This window comes from Rhagoletis zephyria, unplaced genomic scaffold, assembly GCF_001687245.7.
Source record: "Rhagoletis zephyria isolate East Lansing unplaced genomic scaffold, Rhagoletis_zephyria_1.1 Rzeph_scaffold_10970, whole genome shotgun sequence".
Classification (NCBI taxonomy): domain Eukaryota; kingdom Metazoa; phylum Arthropoda; class Insecta; order Diptera; family Tephritidae; genus Rhagoletis; species Rhagoletis zephyria.
Genome location: NW_016168047.1, coordinates 3,410 through 15,402, shown reverse-complemented (window position 1 = coordinate 15,402; position 11,993 = coordinate 3,410). Strand labels below are relative to the sequence as shown.

The following is an 11,993-nucleotide window of genomic DNA, read 5'->3' as shown; positions in this document are numbered from 1 at the left end:
GTTTATGTCAAGATTTTAACTGTCATTCCAGCACGTTTGACGTATCGGACTCGATTTTTACTATAAAGAAAACTATTATTTCCACTCTCAATAATTGAAATACTATCTTTAGCATATCCAATCAGCTGATGAATTTGATTCTGTAGCTGAATAGTTTTAGATCTCGACACTTAACAAACTCCTGTTTCCACTACTCGGCACGAAAAAACTAAAAAAAAAAAAAAAAAGTTTCCGTACGTCATGCGGACTGCGCCCCTCGTGTCGGTTGGGCGGGAATGGAGGGTAAAAAGCCGTTGGGATTAATTAATTAATTAATTATTAAATCCTTACCTTATTTCAAATATCTCTTTTTGTTCCTAAGTGAAAGTAGAGCATGAACTAAATTTCATAGAAAGCGCACCATGTCTATTTTTGCCCGCAGCTTATGAAGGAACGTTACACTATGCGCCTTGCCTTGCAGGGAATCTCGCGCTGATTGGCTTAAATTGTGTTGTGTAGATTTTTTCTTGACTTCGTACAAGTGTCCAATTCTGTCACTTTAAAAAAATTATCGTTTTTTTTGCATAAAAAATCTGCAGCGACAGTAGAGAGAAAAAATAAATATCAGCTTTCAGCGGTTGAGTCGGTCAATATTGATATTATTAATAAGCTTGTTCACGTCTAAACACACACATGTGCCTACTATATTTTGCAAATGACTTTGCAATTAATAGGGTCACATGTGGTGAATTAAATTAAAGGTAATTAATCATCACTCGCACGCGTAATGACGTATGTATGTACCTTCAGTCAGTTGCCAAACTAATTTATTGTTTTCGGTTCCAACCCGTTAGCTTTGTTCAAAGTACCACTTAATCCATTTTATTCTTATTCCCATCCCATATTTGGATGGAATCGTTTGACGGTTTTAAGTAAACGATTCGAAGAGGGTGCGCCGCTGTGAGAGTGTAGGGCCTTCAAGGCTGTTAGGACCAGTCAGGCGGCATGCAAAGCGTCAAAAATTTCAAGACACACGAAATAATCAATATACTCACTAAGCTATGGACCGGATTAAGTGAAAGTGCGTTTTTAGTTTTTGTCTCAGACGTCAGAATTTTTTAAAAGGACTTTCAAAGATATGTTTAATCCAAAAAATTATTTAAAAAAATCTGGAATATGCAATAATATGGGTACCAAATGAAGGAGTAAATTCTGCAAATCTTTTGGTTTGCAAGGACGAATAGGTATTTTGAAAATGTCCTTTTACCTAATTTTATTTTTTTAAGCTTATAAATTTGGAAGCGCGAAATTCTAAGATGTGGTCGTATTTATAATAGTTCTTAGTACACAATTTTTTCAAAAATACTTATTGCAGATTTACAAGGATGTTCAGGGATAAAATTTTAAAAGGCGTTTTCCAGTATGATATTTTTTGGAATGAATTTCCGTCATCCCTTGTCAAATTTGGTTTGATTCAGTACCTATTCTACAGTATTTTCTTTTTTATATAATACCCACATTTTGCTTATATAATACCCACATTTTTATTTTACATAAAACTGAGATTTTTTTTATTTTTTTTTGAATAAATCAAATTGTTGAAATTTCCTAATCCTTAAAAAAAAATCCTGATTTTAGAGAGAAAAACTAAAAACAAATTTTGCCTATTTTCGGCCCCTAGTTTAGCGAATATATTATTTTTTCCTGTCACACGGTGTTACAGTTGAGAAAATTGTTATCACAAGCTAATGAGATTTTTAGAACGGTTTCAGTTGAACTAACACATCAATGTCAGATTGAATGAGCATGCATTTAGTTCTATGTTTCTTTCTAGTTTTTTCTGATAGTGTTTTCAATGGTTTCTAATAGTTTTAGAATCTGTTAGACACAAATCTCAGTCAAAGCATGGGTGCGTCTGACGACAGCCTTAGTGGTACGTGCTGCATTTATAGTGGTTGTCAAGGTTTGGAAATATCAGAATCTAAAACTTTCTTTGGCCTTTGTATAATGGACGGACTAGTGTCATTCGTCTAAGCATGTTAACTTAAAGCGAGTCGAAATTTTATTGTATGTATATTCATTTAGTTGTATTTTTTTTTTTATTTCGCACAATTAACGTTGGCACATAATAACTATTACTCAATTAATTACACCATGGACTACAACAATTTGTGATTTAATGATAATTACTAATCACCAACATCTTCTCATTATAATCGCTTTTATTTTTCTTACTTGATTTCCATTACATTTATGAGCCAAGCCACTGCCGTAAAAGCATCCATTACTATTCAAACTCGTACATGCCATTCATAATTCAATGCTTGCACACATATCGATTTATGTAAATTTATTTGCATTTTCATTTTATTAACACATTTGTTGGATGAACAAGTTTGCTGTTTTAATTTTTAGTTTCGCTTCATTCATTCATTGTAATTGCTTAGCAAAATGCTCGGGGGAAGCTACAGATGTACATATGTATGTATGTACTTGCATTCAAATCTATGTAGATGTAGATATATGTACATATGTATGTAAATAAATGACATTTGCTCATATTAATAAACTGCATTACATTTATTAAGCACACAAATCACAGTTCCGTCACCTCCTAATCGTATGGACTTATGTAATTTGGTGTTGGAAATCCCATAAATTCAATGCTACTAATAAAAAAATACTATTAATAAAATTCATGCAGGGGGTCGTACATTTACTTATGTATTTTCGCATACCGACTTGATTGTTTGATTGTATAAATTTATGTATATAGCACCAAACTGCGCATTAGGGTGGTCCAACAGTAAAGTCGGCATTGTAATGCTCTCCCCCCTAGGATTGTTCTATATCGAAAAAAGTGTACCCCTATTTTTTTTTTTTTTGAATTCAAAAAATATTTAGAGATGGCTCAAAGCTTTCCATGTATTTTTATATGGCAAAAAACAATTTTTCGTAGAAATTGTACAGAATTCCTTAAAATCAATATTTTTTGATCGGAAAACCCTGGAGGAGACTTTTAATAATAATACCTAATTGTTTATTTAACCATTTTTTAATACTAGCGATTTTTTATTTTTCCGGGTTTTTGTGGCTTTTTTGCGGACATATAAATTTTAGTTGCGATGAAAAAATGGTTAACTAAACAGTTCGGTATTACTACGAGGACAGATAAACAGAGTTTTCAGATAGATAAATGTTGATTTTTAAGAATTCTATACCATTTCTAGGAAAAAGTTTCCCCCCCCCCCATATAAAATACATGGAAGACTTTGGGCGCCTTGAGCGACCTTTAAATATTTTTTGATTTCAAAAAAAAATATTTTTCGGTATAGAATAATCCTAGGGGGTGAGGGCATACAAAATCCGGCTTTAGTTTTGCGCTTGCATTTTTGAACCACCCTTCTGTATTTACAATTAGCAAATATTTGACTTGCTTCGCGGCGCCGGATTAGAAATTTTGCGTCTACCAGTGCCAATTGCAACGACTGAAGAAATTTAAGTCCTTATAAGAAAACTGAAGAGCAGAGATGTGCTTTCTCATTTACTTCCTGTGCTACCAATAGCGGGTTCCGTTCCGAGTTGAACACAACATGGCCAAGCCAGAGGAAGGGCTGTAGTCCAATTCGCCGCACTATGTCTATATCGTTGTAAAGCTCAGACGACTCTTCGTTTAATCGCGCCTTCGCCAACGCGCAAGGGTTAGAAGCTTTCGCTGAATCATTTTCTTAAAAATTCTAAGAGCCGCTTTATCAGATATTTTCACTGTCCATGGCTCCGCGACATACCTCAGTGCGGACATGATGAGTGACTTATAGCATGTGGGTTTTGTACGCCAAGAGAGGACTTTATTTCTCAGTTGTCTACTCAGTCCAAAATAGCACTTACTCAAGGCGCTGCGAAGCCTGCGGGGTATTTGCTAGTTGAAGATATTTCTAAATCGAAGATTTCTCAAATACTTGGGTTTGAAACCCATATTGTAATACATATTTAGCTTATCTTATCCATTTACCTGAATACTCGTATTATTATATTTAATTTAATTTAATTTATTAATTTAAATAAGTAAAAGTTTTAAACAGGTGGCAATCGCTCTAAAAAATATTTTCTTAAACCTCTTCGATTTGATACCCATAATGCAATATTTAATTTATCTTATTAGCTAAATAAAAATTTTGAAACAAGTGGCAACCTTTTACAAAAATACTTTCGGGTTTGCAATATTTATTTTATCTTATCAATTCGCTTAAACCAAATTTTCACACGGCTGACAAATCTCTAATTTTTTCTATATTTTAAGGTTTACCTCTCGAAATGCATCGGTGGAAACTTAATTTTATTTCATTCATTTTTTTTTTTTTTTTTTTTGTGATGCGTGGTCAGACGTAAGTACTGACAAATAGACTGGCAGACCAAAATTCTAAACATTGTTGGTTTGGCTCCGGTTGCTTCAAATAAAGATCCCCCATACTATAGATTTTCCTGTAATATATATAATGTACAGACATCGGCCTTTTGCAATTTTATGTTATGTATTTATAGGTATTAAAATTTTGTGAATAATTTCAAATAAGCTAATGGACAACATCAATGTGTATAGTTGGAATCAAGGAAAACTAAATCTTGTTTTACTTGGGCTGCTACAAGCAACCGTTCATGAACAAAGTTTCTTACAATGTAGAAATAATTAAATAAAGTAGTAGAATTTTTATATAATATTGAAATGAAGAATTATATAAAAAAATAAAAATAAAAATAAATTCAGTTTTAGTGTTTTCTTTTTACGCTTCACTTGTAGTTCCTCTATACATATTGTCAGCCAATGCTTTTATTTATTTGCATTTCCATTTATTAATAAAAATGTCAAGATGGATGGGTGCGTTAAACAGGTATGCTAGTAAAATGTGTGTGTGCTACACAGATCGAAAAGTTACAATAAAAAAGTCTGCTGATGGGTTGGCCAACCGACTGAATGCGCTCCCCCTCATTCGTATGCAAAATATACACACAGACGAATGAACATGCTTACGAGCAATTCCTTATATCTCTTTTTTCTATAAACTTAACTAAACTTGTTCTTAACAACTGATTAAATACAAAAAAAAAAAACAAAACTCTTCAGCTAATTCTAAACGTGCTTTGTTAAGCGACGCAACGCTGAGCTGCTTAGATTTTTGATTCCAGCACAACAGACTGTTTAGACAAAGTGTCTTTCATTTAGAAATTCATTTTGATTTAGCCGCTCGATAAAGACGCATTTCACATTTCACATTTCGCTTAGCGGCGCGCGTACAAAATTTCACACACACACACACACACACACAGGCAAAATCATACTTCTTCAAAAACTGCTGTCGGTGTTGAAGAAATAGAATTTTATAAAAATTCAGATGGATCTCGGCGAAAATAAAGTGCAAGTGATCGAAAGCGAAATCGTTTTTTAATTTAGATATTTACTTTTTTCTTCAAACGCAGTGTATATGTATATTTGAAAATTGTTTTAAGTGCCATTAGAATTTTTATTACATTTTTGCGAATGCCTGAAAGTCGCCAGCTGCTCATACCCACCACTTAACGGCAATTAAGAGGCCTAATTTCAGCGCCCATATCTATTAAATAAAAATCAAACAAAAGCACTTAATAGCTATTTTACGCTTAGCATTCGTAATTTAAAAAAAATGTCAACAAAAAGTAATTTGCGTGTTTGTGTGCCCAAATGGCAATGGCAGCAGCGGGTGTCAATCGCCAAACTCTCACTCTCACTGACAGTGCTGCTGCTGCTGCTGCTGCTGCTACAACGACTGCCTATGGGCGACAGCAGCTACCAGTATTCCTGGTGTGATTCGAATTTATGCGAGAAAGGTGTGCGACATTTGGCCTGCCGCAATAATGGCGTAAGTGGCAAAACCAATTGACGCTCGTACAACAAAAAAAGTTTAAATAAATCTTTACCACTTTCCATCTGCAGAACTTCGCCAAGCGCTGCGCCGCCGACGCCATTGAGCTAGACATCTCCGACTATAAGGATCAGTTTGTGCACGAACATAATAAGCGTAGAAATTTCCTAGCGCTCGGCCTTTTGCCTGGCTACTTTCCCGCTTCTCGCATGGCTACTATGGTAAGTGTTTGCTCATTTGCTAATTATGTCATTTGCATAAAGTCAATAGCAATATAAATAATCGCAATTAAATTGCATTGTGCGTTTTGTGTTTTTTTTGTTTTTTTGTAATCAAAAAGTGCTAATCACTCAATAATAACCATTAAATCTATAAATGATGCGGGTTAAAACAAAAGACTTAAGCAACAAACTCGTTTCGCTTTCATTTGCATTTTGGTAAGTTAATGTGCGCGTCCAACTCGTTGGCAGAGTGTGTCTTAGTACGAAAAGGCAAAACAGGAAACGGGATACAGCAAACTGGATAAAACAAAATCCAGAATCAGCCACATCTGCTTAGCCGCTTGCCAAGTGTATTGCCTCAGGATTTTAGTGGGCGTTTTTTTTTTATGCAATTGCAAGTTGTAAAAGCTCCAACAATTTTATCGCAAATAAGTCTGTCGCTGCAAGTCATCAAACAAAGTGTAGAGTTTTTATGAGAATCACATTGATTACTTAATTTTGAAAATGATAGATTTCGATTTTATAAATTGTATGTAGCTCTGTTTATTGAAAGTATTTGTCTGCACATTTTATATTCTTGTACCCAACGCAGAAACCAAACTACAAAAATGTGTATAATACGGAAACCATACCGAGTATACAGCCACTGGCAAAAGTATTTCAGCATTGATTTTTTTGAGATTTTGAAAAGGTTTTCCATAGTCAAATTTTTTTTAATAAATATAGAGCTCATTCTAGAACAAACATTATGTAAGTCAGAATTTCAAACTTTTCAGCAAATTAATAAATTTTTCCTAAGAAATAAATTGTGGTACAAAGTTCAATAACATTGCTAAAATAGAAAAAAATCAACAAAATGTCAAACTTTTAATCAGAACTTTTAAAACAAGTTCGAGTATAAAGTTTAATTGAATGGGCAATTTTAGTACAATAAAGTGGAAGTGGTTTGAAGTTGCTAAAGATACCGTTAATTTTTATTTTTTTTTTTGTTGACGATATTGAGCATTTTCTCCGTAAATGAATTTTTTTATTCAACGTTTGAAATTTTATTTACATGGTTTTTGTTGTAGAATTAGCTTTACATTTAAAAAATTAACAAAATAATTCACCATGAAAATCGTAACTAAATCATCGACAAATTCCGTTTACCGGTGACTGTACGTTTTATAAATAAAAGTAAGAAATTACATTTGACATTTTTTATTTTTCACAAGAAAATAGAATGCTTTAGAATTAAAAAGAAGCAAAACTAAAATTTAAATATTTCTTCGCTACGAAATACGAATGGTCACTCAACATTCGAAAAAAATACCGAAAATCAAAAGAGAGAAAAACTTCGAAAAACTCGGGAAAGCTTTCAAAATTTCGCGAAAAAAATCCCGAGAAAATCTCGAGAAACTTAAAAAATCGCGTTTCACGAAAAGTAAGAAATTTCTAAAAACTTTGAAAACTCCAAGAAATCTTGCAATAAACCTAAAAAAAAAATCACGAAAAGTCCCCAAGAAAAAATCGATAATAGTCTCCTTAAAAAATCCTTAAAAATCTTGTTTCACGAATAGTAAGGAAGAAATCTCTTCTAAAGTTCCGAAAAGTTCCAAATAAATGCTAAGAAATGTTCCATAAAAAGACCGAACCAATTAAAAAAAAAAAAACTAAAAGTTATGAGTAATTCCACAAAAGTCTGAACTGTCTCGAAAATCTCGGAACAGAAAATTATAATAAAATTATCGGAGAAATCTCTTCTAAAATTGCGGAAAATACCGAAAAGAAGATCCCGAGGACATTTAAAAAAATCTTGAAAAGTTTTGAGAAATCTTGAAAGATGTTGAAAATTATTAAAGACACATGGTCTACTAACTAACTGGACTAAGGTTCAGAATAAATAATCCCGAACAAATGCTTAAAAATGTTGTTGAATGTTTTTGAAAAAAAAACCGAAAAATTTCAGAAAATCCAGAAAAGTTACGAGGAATTTCGAAAAAGTCTAACTCTCAGCGTGTTTTTTTAATAATCTTTCTAAGCTACTTGTAGTTACCGTTGCAGGATTTTTTCACCAAATTTTGCCATTCTGATTTTTGCTGTTAATTATCTGCTAGAAAAGTGGAGAAACAAAGCCACATTTCCACTGAGAGCTGATTTTGTGAACGGCGGCAGCGGTTTTGTCAAACGAACTTCGTCATCGCTTTGGTTGTGTGCAATCTCATATACAGCAGTGTGTTTTAATTTTCTTCCGACGAATTTCTCTGAGCTCTTTGATTCCGTTCATAAATTAAAGAAGAATTTTGTATATTTGCTTGTTAGCTTATACTCAGATTATAATCAGTTCCACACTATATTTAGTTACATCAAACCGTTTAGAGTTATGGGCTTTTTTTGGTGAAAAAAAAAACTTAAAAAAATTGTATAGAAAATTAATAAATGTACATAGAAATGAATCATGCAATACGAATATTGGTTTCCTAATACCTAAACGTATCAGAAAAAAGTAATACAGAAAAATATGCTTAAGCAGTGTTGCCACCTAGTTTACCAACAATATTTCTGTGTGTTTTCTTTGTTTTTTTACTTCAATTTTCTGCAGGTTTGGGATGATGAGCTGCAATTTTTGGCATCACTAAATCTACGCACCTGCATACTGGATCATGATTCATGCCATACAACCTACCGTTTTCAGTATTCCGGTCAAAATCTATGCGGTGTTGTACGCGATCGCAATCCGAATGTGAATGTGAGTGGTATTATCGAGGAAGTGATGGGACTGTGGTTCGATGAATATCCACTCATCGACAGCAGTTATATACGGAGATTCCGGGTCACAAAATATTTGTAAGTATTTGTTGTTGAACATAATAATATATATAGTTTTTTAAAACGTCACAGTACAACCTCTTGGGTACTTCATAGCAAAGGTGCTTCTGAACGCAAATATTTTTGGTTNAGATATTAACTTAAGTTCTTTTATTTAAACTTTTTTCTTCGGTCAATTTTTTTGTATGCTGCTAGTTAACGAACCAACATTCGGCCAAATGTACGTCACAAATAATTTTGCATACTTAATTAATGCACACAAACTATTTCAATTTTGATATCTTTTATGGCACCTGCTATCAAAAGAACCAGCTTCCAAGGAAGGTTGTCTTATGATTAGTCTAATTATGTATACAAAAATAAATTTGTTTCTATTAAAAATATCTAATTTTTCTCCACAAGGTTTCAGTGAACTATAAATACGGAGAAAGAAGACAAAGTGTGAAGGAAAGTGGTGTTAAAGGTTAATGAAATCAATATATAAATTCAAAGTCAAGGGAAACATAAAAAAAATATTTGGTGCTTAATGGGGTGTGCGATTATTCGCCTTTTTCCGAAACCGGTTTCCGGTAAACCGGTGTTATTTTACAAATTTTCTTTACAGCAACACTTAGTTATAGTCAGAAATCATGTCTAAAATTACAATGCAGATATATGTATACGTTACTGTTAACAAGTAATTTTTAAGCAAAAAACAAAACCGACTTCAATTCTCTATATAAAAATTTAAGATTATTGAAAATTTCTTCATGAAACAATGATCGGGTTTAAACCAAATTTGTATGGGCCCACATGTGAGCTACCACCATTTTCGTAGGAAAAATAATTATAGAAATCGGTCAACGTGGTCCAAAGTTATGTGGTAACATACATAAAAAAAAAAATGTTTAATAAAAAATATTCCGACGAAATGATAACCTTTTATTTTTTGTGAAGTCGCTTAAAAAATAGGTATAGCTTTTATTTATAAATGAATAAATCAAGTAAAACAGAAAAAATTTAGTGAAAAATTAACATTCTCCTTTCTAAATATTTGTTTTCGTAAATAATTTATAAAAATATAGGTCATACTAAAACATGAAAATAAAATCTGTAAACTTTGTGCAAAACTCAGAAAAATTCAATAAATTTGCGTACTTATTTCCAACTTTCAAAATTAGATTTTTTAAAAAATTCTAGGTTTGCAGTTTTATAGCCCATACTCTGTATGGAAAATACTGCGTGAAAAAATTGTCAAACTAAAATTGATTGGGTTATAAGACTGCATACTTAGAATTTTTCTAAAAAATCTAATTTTAAAATTGCAAATTAATGCGCAAATTTATTGAACTTTCCCGAGTTGGAAACAAAGTTTACAATTTTATTTGTATATCTTTTATTGTTGTATGAATTATATTTTTATAAAAAAATTGCGAAAAGAAATAAGAATAAAAATTTTTGCATATATTGCGAAAAATTCTCCGTGCCAATACTTTTGTCCGGCACTGTAAATATCTATTAATTATATTCCTAATTATAATTACATTGAATAAAGGAAATACAAGAATTTTAATTAATTAATTACAATTATTTTTCACAAACAAAAACATTAGATAAAAAAATGTTTTGGTTTTTTTTAGCGTAAATCAATCGTTTCCTAGACTCATTTACATTTAAAAATCGGTCGTAAAAGTATTCGCATACGAATGCTGTTTCGATCCGTTTACGACTGTTCGTAGGCGCTACACAATTTGAAGCGAAAAAGTACTCGAGAACGAATCGTAAACGACTATCATAAACGACTTTTATCCGTTTTTTTTTCGAGAAAATATACAGCTACTAGCTCGTTTATGATGATTTTGCTGGCTGGGCGTGCTCCAGTTCCATTTTAAATCAAATAAATATTTGGAATTTTCAATAGGTGTATCAAATGAAATGATTAGTAGAATACAGTGCACTATAAACAATTCAAAATGCAAAATTGTGGACTACATGATTTTATTTTAGTGTCATCAATGCTTTAGATTGACGCGGAGGGAAGGTTGATGACTGGCACCTGACCCCTTTTAGCTTTTAGTACATTATCTTCCTTTTTACATTTATCGTCATATCTTCGGCATTTACGGTCGGAAATTAAAGTATGATAAATCGATATTTTTTGTCCCGAGGAGTAAATTTTTTTAACTGACTTCACAAAAGGAGCTTTTAAAAAGCTTTCTTAACCCTTTTCAAAAATTCAACCAATGATTTTAAAAATGTTAAAATACATAATATATATAACGGCTAATTTGAATCGTTCATTTCAAAAATCACATCAACAAATTTTTAAAGGTTTGAGTTTTACCGTCAGCCAGGGTCCATTAAATTTGTGTGTTTAAAAAAGAAAGAGATCTCAGCTATTTTTTATTTATTTTTTCCGAAATATATTTCAAAACTATGAATAATACGAATCCAAATCACAATTGCACGAAAAATTTGTTAATATTTTTCAACAGATTACACTACTCACTATCGACTTTTCTGCCACGATTTACTTTTGTGACAAATACGGTCAACTGCAACTGCAGCTTGCACATTAATTTGATGTATATTTGATGACCGATTTGAAATCGTGGAAATCCTGGAAACTTCTGGATAACCTATGGAGCTTGCACTATACCTCAATTCTTTAGCTATTCCAGATCGGCCTAACTAAGTTGTATGACTGAGCAATTATATGTAGATGTAGAGGCATATGCATGCATGCATAAGTAAATATTGTAATAAAACTCGAAGTCAACACGTGCTTAACTTAGTAATCGCGCCCACATCATGCCATGCATGTGTCAACCTGTCAAAAGCTTTCCTGCTTTGGTAATATGCTTTTTCAATATATGTATGTACATTCAAGGGCGCACCCAGGAATATATTTTAGGGGGGGGTTTTATATTTCCGAAGATATATCACCGGAAAATACTGAAAATTTGCTTCAGATAATACCCTCTTTAAAATACATTTATGCAAGTTTTATGTACAGTATGTAATAAATAAATAAACGTTTCAAAATTCATAAACTGCACTTTATTTACAGATTAACAGAACTCAAACGCTTTTAACCGACTTCAAAAAA

The 11,993-nt window shown here is 32.3% G+C and overlaps 1 protein-coding gene across 1 annotated transcript in view; it reads left to right on the top strand.

Annotated features, from left to right (window-relative positions):
- The first annotated feature begins 5,657 nt into the window (after positions 1-5,657).
- Positions 5,658-11,993, top strand: part of LOC108376796 (venom allergen 5-like) — a 9,436-nt gene continuing 3,100 nt past the window's right edge. The window contains exons 1-3 of the mRNA XM_017633039.1: positions 5,658-5,873; positions 5,948-6,097; positions 8,679-8,923. Of these exons, the coding sequence (XP_017488528.1) occupies positions 5,658-5,873; positions 5,948-6,097; positions 8,679-8,923 (611 nt within the window). The remainder of the gene's footprint in view (positions 5,874-5,947; positions 6,098-8,678; positions 8,924-11,993) is intronic.